We start from the raw sequence: 15,110 nt of genomic DNA, 5'->3' as shown, positions 1-15,110 counted from the left end.
AGAATTTATTTTAGTCAATTTTCTTTAAAATAACACCATTTTTCTTTAATAATTTATATTAAAATGGAATAAAATTGAATAACAAATTCCTATTTCTAAAAATTTCTAGAAATTATTAATGATAGTATTTATAAGAAATATTTTTTTCTCATTTTTATACATATGAGCGTTTTTTTTTAAATTTTTGTTTAAAATGGAATAAGTTATACACATTTATTAAATGTGTATTACATTTATACACATTTTATAAATATACGATTTATACACATTTTATAAATTCTTCTTTTCAAGCTAGATATATGAAATGTATCTTTCTATTATATGTACCGAAATTTTCATATAAACAATTATTATTTCAAACAAACGTCGTACCTGAACCTTATTTAAATAATTAAAGTTAAAATGAATAAGATTTTCTGTAAGAGGAATAATTAGATTACATGTTTCAAAATATTTTAGTGAAATTTTAACAAAATTTCACTATAAACTTTTCAAATGATTCTATGAAAATAGCTGTGAAATATTCTTGTGGTGTCTTTTAGATTATTGAGCTGTATGCTCATAATAATGCCCTTTTTGAAGGGTTTTTTTTAATTTATAAATCAAGTTATGGCAAATGATTTATTCATTATTATTTACATTTAATTCAGTTTCAGTTTAAATTCAATTACAGTTTGCACTTACTAGCATTAAACTTCAGAGTGCAAATTTGGGGATTACATTTTTAAAGGGAAAAAAAAGGACACACTTTTGGTATTGACCTAAGGGTCATTTTATCATGGCGAACTTCAGAATTTAATTGTTTAAAATTATTTTAGTTAATAAGAAAATTATCAACCATAATTTCTTTAAAAATGACTCAGTTTGAAATAAATAATTAAAAAAGTAGAAGGCATTATCAATCCTTGCATCGGGAATGCCAATTGCCATTATTAAAACATACTGAGTAAAGATGAAAGCTTTTAAAATAAGTACATTTGTTAGTAATAATAATGCATTTACATTTGTCAGTCGAAAATGATGGCCATTATAAAAATTTAAGAAGTGTCGCATATTTGTACTTGTTTGTATCATTGTTTATAAATTGACCTCTATATCTTGGGGTTTCGCTCATTCATGAGATGTATAAATGAGCAACAATGTATAAAAGTTTACAAGAATGAATTTATTTTATTTTTTTTAGCAAAGCATAACTTTTTCTTTGCTTATGGCATCTATGACCTTATCTTTCAGTCTTCTTGCACCGAGGGAAACCGCGGGCAAATTACATTAATAAAGCAGATAAACAAACAAAAAGTAACGAAAATAAAAGAAAAACGACGAACGATACTTCCTGGGACGCTGAAAGAAGTTCCCCAGATTACTCATATACGTCACTTCCCACTGAGCACATGGATGGGAAATGACATCATGAGTCACGTGGTCTTCAGCAGCGGGACTCCAAAACAAGAATCTTTCAACTCTTCTTCATAATCCGAAAGACGCTTCTGCGCGAAGGATACACGATCTTGATTTGCGTAAACAAACTTTTTGCATATTTATGCTTCACTGTGTGTGTTCAAGTTGCCGATGCTTTTCTTTTAGAATGTATTCATACCCTTGGATATGTCTGGAAGAACTGCTTAAGTGTTTAGAGAAATGAATTCGGCTGTTAGCGGGTCGAGTGTTTTCTCGGAAAAGTATTTTTGTTTGGGTTGCTACCGTTCCCCCCTAGTGTAGTGTCTGGGAAGTTCAAGTTCGAGCGAAGTCTGACAGTTCGGGGGCCCCCATTCAAAGAAATTCGACGTCTGCGGATCACATGGTTGGAAATTTAACAGATTTTCAACACCGGTAAGTTTTTTTGCTGCTTTTTCCTTTTAAATTGCTTTTCCTGTTGACATGATATGTTAGAGAGTGAAATCTGTTATTATTTTTAACGAAACTTTCGCATAACTAGAACTGGTTTTAAAGTCGTAAATTATTTTTTTATAAATACTTTATTCACTTTTATTAACAACAACAACAACAACAACAAAAAAAAAACTATAATTTTTGGTAGGCTTAGTTTTGACAGGCTTTTCAGAAGCACAATAAAACTTACTCCTTTAATCAGAAAAAAATATTCTTTTTGCTTTCTTTTCTCACTTTTTGGATGTGGATCGTTTAGTGGAATATATATAAAATGTTTCTCTGTATAACAAAATAATTTATAGAAAAATATGACTGTTTTTTCACGAGCTTTTGAAATGAAGTAGTTTTTGTAAAAGTGGTTTTTAAAATAATCAGCTATATAACTTAAAAAATTATTCTACTAAGTTCCTTTATATATTTTTCTTGGTATTAAATTAGACCAAATCGTTTTTTCAAAATAACTGTGTTTTTTTTGGAGGGGGGAGATAGGGTATTGTCTAGTCGATATAATATGCGAATTTATGGAATTCTTTCAGCGAATACCCTATATTTTTAGCAGTTATTGATTCGAGAAACCAGTAAATTAAATTAAGATATTTAAAACAGCGGCCTTCCGATCTACTTGGCTAAGCATTTCGTTAGCAGTTACTTCATTTTTAAAGTTCTAACTAAAGAAATGACGTAAAATAACTGACCAATGAAAAAAAATATATGTTTGTTGTGCGTTACATGATGTAGCAGTTTTATTCAATTTCATAAAAAAAATCATGAATTCTGACTGCTATGTGTTAAGATGACAATAGAATACAGACACTAGTAAGTGAAATATTATTCAAATTACGAAATATTACCAGATTACCTTCGTCTTTTCCAGTTACAATGACAACACATAATTGACAATAGTTAATGCTTGTGTCATCAGTTTGTGAATTTACTTTTCTCCTTTATATTTATATACCACTGTCTTTTTTTTTTTTTTTTTTTTTTTGCAGCTGTGCATAATATTTCTGTCGCCTACTTTGTTTAGATATTTACAATAATAATAATAATTTTTTATTTTTTGTTATGACAATAATAAATTAAATAATTTTTTTTGATCGAAAGTAAATAAAAGGCTTTTATGTTATGTATGGCTTCCAATTTATATATTTTGGCAATATTTTAAAAATCAGATGAAAAAATCGTTTTTAAAAGACGATTGGAACTAACGCTTTAAATTATATATTCTTTAAAAAAGTTTTTAATTTAAAAAATGTTAATTTGTTTTACATTAAAAATTATTATCATCTGGAATATTCCAAAGAGTAGTACTTATAGATGCCACCTTCTAAAGGTTGCGTTAAAATTTTTATTTGTAATTTTAATGAACTAATAGTAGATTATATTTAACCATATTGTGAAAAGCAAATAAATATCAATGGAGTTCGCTTTTTAAATTTCATTATCATTCTTTTTCCATACGTCTGATTTCAAGATTTTTAGGGATTTATTAAGAAATGTATTCTTTTCATCACACTCTTGTAAATAGTTATCAAAGTATAAATTAATATTCATTAGAATTTGAAACAGTTCCATAATTCTACGTGAAATATTATATAAATAAATGAAATGAAATAAACTTTATTTTTCTGTGATATGAAGACATCGTAACACCAGAAAAATTTGAAATTCGCATTTTTCTCTAAAAATTAATATCAGAATTTTATTTACTTACTGTTCTTAAAAAGAAGTGTTCATATAAATAATTAATGCAAAAAAAAAAAGGATTCCATCAAATAGAATTATTTTTTAAATAAAAAAAAGTTCTATTGCTATTAAAAAATGCTAGGAAAGTGATAAATTAATGCCATTAATAATAAAGGAAAAAATGCTAAGATTAATAAGATTTCTAATTTTAAAACTTTACAAAGAAGTAAGATAAAAAAAAATACTTCAGGATAATAAAAGTCCTCATAAAAAAAGATTCACACAAATATTATTTCATTTTTAATAAAAAAATGTCCAAAATAAAGTATAATATGGTTAGAATATAAAAAAACCCTGCAATCTTTGAAAACATAAAACTGCAAATGGACAAAGAGGAAAGAAGTTATAAAAAGATGTCACGCTCTGAGGATGTTTTTACTGGTTTGAGGTATTTTTTAAATTCATTTAGAGTCTCTTTCATTAAAATAAAATATTCTATTGTTAAAAGAAAAAAAAATGATCTTTCGCCCAAGGTTAATTCCTGATCGAAATATAATGGTTGAATTCTTTTATTTTTTTATTTTTAGCTTTTTAAAAAAAACTGATAATCGTTTCTTTCCGCGTGGAATATAATTATAATTTCCTCTCGAACGAAATGAAACTTCCCTGTGAAAAGAGTTACATTTACTTTTTTATTTTAATTCTCTGAAAGATCACTTTATTTTGTTTTCTTAAATTCAGAATGAAGTTCTAGAAAATTGTGGCGAATAATTATAGATTACACATTCTGTGGTAGACACGATTTCAATAAGATGAAAATTTGTATTCCTATTATTCAAATCTACAATATATGTTCGATTTTGATGAAATTTAAAACACGTGTTCTTCGTGACAGTAAGAATGTCATTGACAACTCCTAAATCAATTATAAAGAAAAAAAATCTGTTAACGTTTTCCGTCTTATTTTCTGAAAATTATTTTAGCATTAAATTAAAATACCTGCATTAAAATTATTTTTAGAATATCTGAAAATTCCATTAATTTTTCAGCAACATCAATTTTATTTTCTTGCAGTTTTTTTCTCTAACTTTAGTAAATTTTTCAAAAAATTCATTCACAGTTTCTATCAATGTTTTTATTGTTGTGAGAAATTCAAACTAATTTTTTTTTTCTCCATCATGTTTGCTATCACGTGCTTTTGCTAGCGTTTCAAAGTCACGATGTTTAAGAAAAACTTGTTTTCTGTGGGCATAAATTCCAAAGTAGGATTTTCAGTTCTCCTTTTATTTGTAATACAGGCTACTTTAAATCTGTAATTGTAGAACTTTATTTTTTTAAACGTTTCTTTTTAAATGTGTCTGAATTTTTTGGTTGTTTGTATTAAACTGTTAGATTTTTATTTCATATTTTATTAATTTAATGGATCTGTTTTGGTATATCATAAATGTTTTTATGTCAAGTTGTCGAATTCAAAATCATACTTTACCCAAAGCAAAATTAGCTTTTTAACTTTGCATTCTAATTATAGAATTTTTGCCCCTTTTTTTACATTGTAGTATCATGCATATTATATGATTTAATGTATACCAATTTTTCATTTTTCTGTCAAATTTACACTTTATGATAATGGATTGATTTTTATTATGTCTATAAAAGAACCATTTTTATGATAGCTAAATTATGAGAAATATACAATACATTTCCTATTGTAACTCTTAGTAAATGCACGTTTTATCTTATTGATCGTAAGTCGAATTCTTTGGCTTTTTACGTTGAAATTGAAATTTTTCGACTAAAGTATTGATTAATAGTTAGATATATAAGTACAGATAAGAGAAAAGGCAGAAGTTTATTCAAATAATATTAGTACGAATGTGAATTAAAAAAATATCTGAAATTTCACCTCTTTTTTCAATGCGTATGACATGAATAAATATATGTTTATTAACATGAAGCATAAACAACATTCTTAGATGAGCACTGGAACGAAGAAACCCATTCTAGCTCATCCACGTGCAGAATTAGATCATGCTCCCTGTTTGCATCCTATTGGTTCGGATATAAAATTAAACTCAACTTGCTGATTAAATTATCACCAAATCTCGTGTTCCCGAAGTTTAAGAACTAATAGTTGTTAAGTGTTTACCTCTTGGCATCTTTTCTTTGGATATATTTTGAAACGTTTTTTACTTGTTAAATTTTGGTATTAAATTTGGAGTAAAAATAAAGATCACGGTTGAGAGTTTTCGCCAATCTGTGCCAAATCATGCCAAACTAGAAAACTCCCCAAACATTAACTAAAGAATACAGTTAAATTACTATATTTAGCAGTTTATGGCATTTAAAAAATTACAGTTTGGCGATTGTGACGTATTCTTTAATTTAGCAAACATTCGGCATTCTGCAAAATTTAATTTTCCCTTAATGCGTAATGTTTTGTTTCAAAAGTAAACATAGAGAAGGTAATTGTCATTCGGATAAGTTTTAATTTCAATGAAAGTTTTTTCAGTTTTGTCAAATAATGGAGACAAAATTTTGAATAAATGCATTATATATAATTATTACATAATTACATAATACACACATTATGTAATATTTTAAAAGCCAGAAAAACGATATTTCGAGCGAACAAGACAATCGTTATAGGCGGTTTGTATTTCTTCACTCCTTTTTTCAGAAAATTTCGTTCTTATCTACACAATGATTATTGCATTTTGAATTATTTATTTTGATTAAATTTTCATTTATAACATTTCAGTAATTTGTTTTTATGTCATTTCTCGATTCTTTCATTACTCATTTTTTAGTAACCGATTGTTTCCATGATTTTTGGACAATGTTTCTCTTTTCATGCTATTTCTTTTTGATGTTATGATATGTTATTGCATCAAAGATTAAATTAATACTATTTATAAAACATATTAACCAAGATTTCCAAATAAATTTAATTTCCGCGAATGTTTAGAGAAATTTTTAGAAAGACAATGATTATTGCAAAAACTATGAATTTACGAGCATTATTTACCGTTTATAAAACAATAAATTAATAAGACACAAACTATTCATATTTATGATATTTAAGCGTCTATGTCATCACAAACGATTTATCTTTATTTTATGTGTTAATTAAGTTACGGAAGACAATTTATCTCAAAAATATATGTTTTAATTCTGATGCATTCTGTCAAATTGTATTTTGTCTAAAATAATTCATGGATTACACTGAAGAGACAAAAGTCATGGGATAGCAGTATGCAAATATACAGATAGAAAAAGTATCGTGTACAAAATGTATAAGTGGCCAGTACATTGGCATGATTTTCATTTGTATTCGATTCATGTGAAGAAGTTTCTGACAGACAAGCAACACTACGTGAAATAACTTCATGAATCAATGTGGAACGTACGATGGACGTGTCCGTTAGGACAATGTGGCGACATTTGGATTTAATGGGCTATGGCAGCAGAAGACCAACTCGAATGTCTTTACTAACAGCTCGACATAGCCTCCAGCGCCTCTCCTAGGCTTGTGACCATATCAGTTGGACCCTAGATTAATGGAAAACCATGGCTTGATTAAGATGAGTCATGATTTTAGTTGATAAAAGCTGATAGTAGGATTTTAGTATGGTGTAAAGCCCACGAAACCATGGACCCAAGCTGTCAACAAGGCATTGTGGGAGCTGGTGGTTGCTCCACATTGGTGTGGGCTGTTTTTAAATCGAATAGACTGGGTCCTCTGGTCTATCTGAACTGATCATTGACTCTTCATGGATATGTTCCGCTACTTGGAGACCACTTGCAGCCATTTATAGATTTCAAGTACCCAAATAACAACGGAATTTCTATGGATGACAATGCGCCATATCATCAGACCATAATTGTTAGCCAAGAACATTCTGGACAATCCCAACGAATGATTTGGCAACTTAGATCACCTCCCATCCCATCAAGCATTTCGACGAATCGAGAGATCAGTTCGTTCACAAAATCTTGCACCCGCAACATTGGCGCAATTGCGCATATCTATAGAGGAGGAGCATGGCTCAATATTTCTTCAGGGGACTTCCAACGATTTGTTGACTCCATGTCTAGTCGAGTTGCTGTACTTCGCAGGGCAAAAAGAGATCCGACACGTTATTAGGAGCTGGGACTTGTGGAAAATAAAGAAATAACAGTTTTGTAATTTTATTGTTTACTGATTATTCAAATGGTCAAAAAGCAGTTAAAAGGGTTATTTATTTAGTTAAAATATACATGCATTCAAGATATCCATAAAACATGTATTCTGTCCAGCTAAGTTATGCTGAAATACTCAAGATATGGAATCATTTGAATATCTGGCATATAAAACATACACTTAATACGTACAATATCAAGAAAATTATTTGAGTTAGGGGACATCAGTCACAAAAATAAAATCATCAAAAATGCCGTATGTCAAATATGTCAAAATTTTTATGGATTAGGTTAACATGTATATAAAATAATATTAAAATGAATATGGTAAATTGCAATATTAAAATGAATACGCATAGTTGCTTTGCGTATTGATGTTTCTAGTTTTTATACAATTTTTTTTTTCTCGACATCTTTGCTGGAAATTCCATTGTTTTTTATATTTGCTCTTATTACTTTTATTTTATTTTAAAAGTACATAGCATTTAACTGGTCAGAAGTTGGATTAAGTTCCTTTTCAATTAGTGATATTTTAAACATTCTAATACAAGTTATGTAACAGAAATAAGTTAATGCTGCTATTGCTATTAAATATTGGTTAGAAGATTTGTGTTGTAGTACTTTGATGTATTGATGAATTGACTTATTTAATCATTAATTAAACCAAAAGTTTGAATTATTATTTTTTATTTATTTATTTGAGTCTAATATAAACGCACAGGAAATAGAATGTATATTTATCTTTATTTTTCGAAATGAAAATTGAATTTGAACTGGTATTTCTATTTAATTTTTATACGTATTTTTTTAACCTTTTGATAATGAAGTGCATTTGCCAACCTATTATTGCTTTTTTAAATATTCTTTGCTTTAAATCAGATATTTAATTCAGTTCGCTTATTTAATTGCAGTAACAAGCTGAATTCAACAAAACTAAAATTTTCACGACAATGTTCACCGAAAATTATCAAAATATCACGATTATTATTTGAATTTTCTTTAAAAATATTTTATTTTATCCATAAGAAACTTATGGGAAATTTAAATCAGTTATAAAATAAATAAAATGTATATGTAAAAACCCTTCTTGACAGAAAAAAAAGTTATCTAGTAAAAGAGTTGGAATTATTATTGTAAGCCTTATTTTATATTCAACAAACAAAAATCATTTATCTAATATTTGTATCTTCATGAAATCTTACTCCTAAAACCAATTTTGTAATATTTCATTCTTTTCGTTTTAAATAAATGAGTAATTGACTTATTTAATCATTAACTAAACCAAAAGTTTGAATTATTTTTTTATTTTTTATTTATTTGTTTTCTAAGAACAAGCAAATTACAATCGTTTTGAGTATGTGAATTTTGCTATATTTTATTGATTATCGTTTGGTAGTTCACGGTGTTGCTCATTTCACATTTGGAAACAGGAAATTCTTTTGTTTGTTTTTTAAAGAATTTAAGATATTTAAAATTTATTTTAAAATTACTTTGTCCGCTTTAAAATTTTTATTATTGAAGCTCACATTTTTCATTAAAACAAAATAATTGAATTTGCGTGAGGTCGCATTTCCTTTATTTTATTTTATTTTTCGTGGCATTCCATTCCATATTCTTCCACAACCATAACGCACGAAATTTTTGAAATTCAAATAGTATTGCGGTTACAACTGGTGATAAATCATTTTAAAATAAAAAAAATGCACTGCTGCACAAATATTTGCATTTAAAACTTGTTGGCCAGTTAAGTTAAACGTAATGAATGATATAATACAGTGGCAATTTGCGAAGAAAAAATGTAATTACATTTATTTTCCCCAGATTACGTGTATTTACGGTTGTCATTCAACTCAGTTGTTTACAGTTTTGAAATTAGTTTTGGACGCCTTAAATGTGGAAGTACTTGTTTATTTTATATATAAAAAAATATCTATTTTAAATAAGACAAAAAATATTTCATGAAGATTACATTTATTTCCCGTCAAATTTTAAAGGATAAAAACTGTTTACAGTAGAAAAGATAGAAAGAAAAAAAAATGTTCTTATAAGAAGATTTAAGGCATGAGTTTATTATTCAGGGATATCAGAAATAAATTAATAAAATGGATTTTTAAAACTCATATTCCTGTTTTTATTTGCACTTTTCTTACATTCTTGTTTTGAATAATATATTTTATAAATGCCAGTTTTCTAGTGAAATTTTTTGTAATGATTTATGAACATGGTTGTAAACAATTGAACAATTTCAAAAAATATATAAATAAACCTGCTCACTTTATTTATTTATTTTTGCTTTTTTGGTGGGGGGAGGAGAGCTATTTTTCTCGTTACCCTGACGGCCACACATCGAGAAATGCAGGTTTGCTTAGTTTTGTTTCGAAAATTGAGATAATTACATTTAAAAATAATTCCAATTTTTTACAAATAAAATTACATTTTTTATTAAAAGAATTATACTTTATTTGTGTTCTCGTGAGAAATATTTTTTGCAGCACTGCCTGTTTCTGAATTAATAAAATGTCATTGTTTCTGATCACCATATCAATACTCGGAAACCAAACCACCATGGTGACCACTTTTAGTAGTCAATCGAATATAGGGAAACATAGGTAATTAAATTTTTCTTCTATACTATAAGTTTTGAGATATCTTATCGAGACATAAAACTATGTGTCTTTTCCATTTCACTTTTGGACAATTTTATTCTGCCTAGGGGTAATAAGCAGTAATTAAGAGGAGAGTTTTACCGGTGTTCTTTATTAAGCGCGTTTTCCTTTCATCTATTTATTTTCAGTTTCTTTTTTAATCTGCTAACTTGTTTTAATTCGAAAACTGTTTAATTATTTCAATATATTACATTACTAATTAAAGACTTTCCACATCATGTTTTATCTCAATCTTATTTTGATAATGTCTAAACGATCTGGTGCATGTGCAGAAGCCGAAGAATTTCCATATCTAAAAACAGACAGTGTTCAATGACACAGACAGTTCTTCAATGTTCTTTTGGAATACCTTGACTATTTGTGCGACGTATAAAGAAGATTAATCCAAATCAAGGTTTTGATCTAATGGTATTTATCTCTAATTTTATTTATTATCACTGTTTATTTAAACGTTTTAAGTTATTACATATCGGTTTTCCAATCCGAAATTTACCAAAAAAATTTTCGCTTATTATTTTGGTTTTAAGATGTCTTTATACAAGATATCCCCTAAAAAATGTTAATAAGGGTTTATTTTTTCAATATTGCGATTAGATGTATAATTTCAGCTGTAAAGTTTCATCAAATAATATGTATAAAAATTTATGAAAATACTTGAGCGTTTGTCGAAGGGGATATTAAAAATTTGGAAAAATTAAATTGATTATTATTTTTTTTATATTTATCTGTTAGGACACAAAGTTTCATGCTTCTATTTGTAAAATTTGCTGAAATTTTAAAAGGAAAATTTATTGACCATTTCCCTCCATTTTAATCCATTTCTGACAGTATTTTTAGTGAGACTTATCATATTTCAGTTGATAATATAATATAATAAAAGATTATTTAAAAGACAGAATCAGAAAATAATGAAGTTTTATTAAATTTTGAAAAATTGGTCAGATAATACGTTTATTGAAGTGCTAAGAAATATTTTCAAAATGAATATCTTCTTCACTTATAGTGAGTTGTATTTATTTAACAATACTTAATCGGATTCATCACTTAAAATTTTTTTTTTAATTCGTTGGGAATATAATGCTGTCAAAATTTACTGAATATATCTGCCTCCATTTAGCTCACTATAGCACCAATAGATAGAACCAATTAAATTGTTTTTAAAATTACCAGATAACACAATTATAGAAAATTGCTATGGAGGGTGAACCTCTTGTACGAAAAAGAAACTTTTATTGTTCTAAAAATTCAAGATTAATATTTCTGTCTCGATTACAGCAACATTCGTTTGTCCAAATTGCATTGCCATTGAAATATTAATAATAACAATGCACGCGATTTCAATTCCAGTTGTGAATCAGTGAAATATATTGTTGTAAAATATGCTCAAAATGTTTTTTTAAACATTGATTAGAAATCGACGTAAAAATCATTTTTGTGCTATAACATTTTTGGATGTTTGATAAAATTTAGCTTAATTTATTAAAATTTTAATTATTCATGAAAACGTCACTTCTAGATGCGCATTTCCGCCCTTCAAGATATATATGTGCCAGGTTAGGTGCCTGTAAGTGAAACGGTATGTCTTGTGGAGCCCACGCACACCCTTATTATTCGTGGAGATAAACGAAAATTAAAATAATCGATATTTAAATTCTAGAATGAAAAGAATAGAAAAGAAGAAATTGACGATTCTTAGGATAGCTGGCCAAAATCAGATGGTCACATAAAATACCGAAAATAGAAATCTTTAGTATTTTTTTTAATTGAAAGAAAACTAAATCAACGGAAAAGGAAAAATGTACAATAATATTCCAGAATGGCGGGAAGCCAACTCCACACTTCTAATAAAAGCAGTGGGATCATTGAGGCTCTGTAAAAAGTAGTTATTCTACATAATGAGATGCATTGTTGCGAAGCATTTGGAATGTTTTGTTCAAGAGCCTTTTGAAAAACAGAAGTTATTCTTTCATGACCACACACTGAAATTTCTGCGAATGTGTAATTGTTGTATTTTTGGGAAGCATTTCGCTTTTAATTTGTGTTTCGAAGAACGGTTTAAATTTGAATCTTCTTGAAACTCTTTACTAACAATATAGCATCTGTAAAGTGGTTAAAATAGTTTTATTTTTTGTTCTTGTGATGTACTGTTGATGTTCTTGTGATAACATCAAATGTACTGTTTAAGTGTGATTTTGAAATTCATTCAGCATTCTGTAGGAATAAACAGCGGGAGTGATCTCTTTTTAACATACTTTCTGAGAAAGGTGTTATCCTTTCTCTTGTGGCGAATTGTTATGAGTGAGGATATAACCTGGGACCTTGTGGTTCGCAGCCAGGTAACATGGCCACAATACGAAAGCCATTGCTCGTGTATCGGCGTTGTTAACTGGCTTATAAGCTTTCGCCACAGACTCTCCTAACTTGAAAATTGTGGACTTCAGACAGATAGGCTTATTATAAATGTATTTCGCTTAAAATCTACAAATTTGGTATAAAGACCACATAAAAGAATTTCATTGTTCTAGGTTAAATGAAAGCGTTTTTATGTTATCATGTTCACAGACAAATATAATTCTAAAAATGTGTGTTTGTGTTTTCTAATGCTTTCAGGAGATTTTGAAATGTGGAGATTTGTCAAAATCTCGTTTCCGATTTTTTTTTTTTTTTTTTTTTTTTGATGATGATTACATTACTTTTTTTTTTTTTTGTACCAGCTTAGCGCATCTTCCCCGTGATCTGGGAGTTCCGGGTTCGAGTCCTGGTTCGGGCATGATTGTTCTTTAACTTGTATTCTATCTGTGAGGTATGTGAAAGAGCTCCCCTGTAAAAAGGGGTTGTGCAAGCAAGTGTGTGAGTGTCATCTTCATATGAGCCAGAAGTCAGACTTCTGCCCTCGAGTGCTCAGGGCCTTTACCCTCAGAAGCTACTGCACGAACTTAGCTTAAATCGTTGACTTTGTCAGCGGACTTGTCTATAGCAAGTGCCATAAGTAACAACAACAACAACTTTTACTTTGTACACTACCTATTCGAGAAGGTAAAAATAATGGGACATCACAGCACATGGTAAGACTATATATTTTCAGATGTTAAATAACATTCCCGCTTGCTTTTCTCATGTGGCTGTCATATCGTACAAAGGAACTCCATAGTGTAATACTAATTTATAATCAAGGCCTTCTCAAAAATTGGGAACGACATTTCTTTTTATTCTTGTTTGTCTGTCCATATATAATCATCCACTTCCGTCTGTAATGTTGTCGGAGTTTAAAATGCCCACTCCTTCTGGTCTGTTTCATTACTCAATGCGAAATCCCAACTTCTGTTTTAACGTCTAGCACTGATTTTTTTTTTTTTTTCTTCTTACAATCGGTCTCTCTATTTGTTTCATATCGATTTTAGTAATAAGTTTTTATTTGAATTTTCACAAACATCACTGCAGTGAAATAAACTTTTAATGTAACTATGTGCTTACATCGATGTAAAATGTATTACAAGTATTCAGATGCGCGACGGAAAAGAAGAAATTTTTAAATTTTAACTTCGATTTATTTCATCCCGGGAGGCATAATATGTATGCCTGTTCACATCGTGATACAAGAGTAATAGTGACAGAATTTTTCCCTTTAGTAATTTTATTACGAGATTCCGATAGGAGTTTTGTTGACTCGTGTCGATTTAAGAAAGGGAATCAAATATCTTTGAAAAACCTGCATACGCGCCAGAATTTTATTCCTTCGTTCGTGGTGTGGGACACAAAGAAAAAAGAATTTTAATTAAAGCATTAATGAGCGAGTGTTGAATATAATTAAATGAAAATGTGGGATTTAGATCAGGAAATAAGATAAACTTTTAATAAACTTTTAGAATAAAATAATATAGACTAATTATTTAAGATGAAAAAATGTGAAATTAATAAAGAATTAAATTATATATATATGTGCCAATTTATATGCCAATGTGCATGGTATTTTCTCCTATAACTTTCTTTATGTAATCAGTGAAAATCATATACGAGATTTTATTAACAGAATAGAAACCCATCTAGATGGGCGTGTCTTCTAGTTCCTGTAAAAATACTGGCCGTCTTAAGAATAATATTTATTCTTATTTATTTACAGCTCAATTATCCTTTACAATTAAATAAATTCCTTATATATTGCAATGGCCATTTACCAAAGCTTATTTTTGGTGTATGGCCAGGCCCATCGAGAGAGTGAAGGTGTTAGTGGAAGGGGCATTGGCAATATGCCAGTACTTTGCTCCGGAACCTGACTGGGCTTCGCATCGGACTTAGATTACGACTAACCGGAAATGTTAAGGCTTGTTTTATGGTTAAAGTTTTATTTTCCAGAAAAAGATAGTCGCAGTTATTTAAGATCAGTGTTGGCCGACGCCCATTTTGTAATTTGTAAGCAATAAAGCAATTCTGCCAGGGAAAATAAATTCTCTTTTCGTTTGAGTCATTTTGCTCAGGCGTTCTTCTTCATTAATTCAAGCTGTTTTTCTCCAACCAACATTTACACGAGAAAATATTTTAGTTCTTAATATTCGCCATCCATTATTTACTTTTTTGTTTCTTAATTTTTAGAGCATTTTTTTAGCGTCTTTATTCAACCTCAGAAGCATTTGCGGTTTTAAGGCATTATCAATTTCAGACACGATCTTATTTTGATGCTCAGACAGCGCA

General features: G+C 28.7%; 1 protein-coding gene across 1 annotated transcript in view; it reads left to right on the top strand.

Moving 5' to 3' along the window:
• The first annotated feature begins 1,474 nt into the window (after positions 1-1,474).
• The window catches only part of LOC129988099 (carbohydrate sulfotransferase 1-like), an 88,634-nt gene continuing 74,998 nt past the window's right edge, over positions 1,475-15,110 (top strand). The window contains exon 1 of the mRNA XM_056096223.1: positions 1,475-1,830. Coding sequence (XP_055952198.1) covers positions 1,799-1,830 — 32 coding nt within the window. The 5' untranslated portion in view covers positions 1,475-1,798. The remainder of the gene's footprint in view (positions 1,831-15,110) is intronic.

Source organism: Argiope bruennichi, chromosome 10 (assembly GCF_947563725.1).
Source record: "Argiope bruennichi chromosome 10, qqArgBrue1.1, whole genome shotgun sequence".
Lineage (NCBI taxonomy): Eukaryota > Metazoa > Arthropoda > Arachnida > Araneae > Araneidae > Argiope > Argiope bruennichi.
Note: the sequence above shows the minus strand (reverse complement) of the source record. Positions and strands in the feature narration are given on the sequence as shown.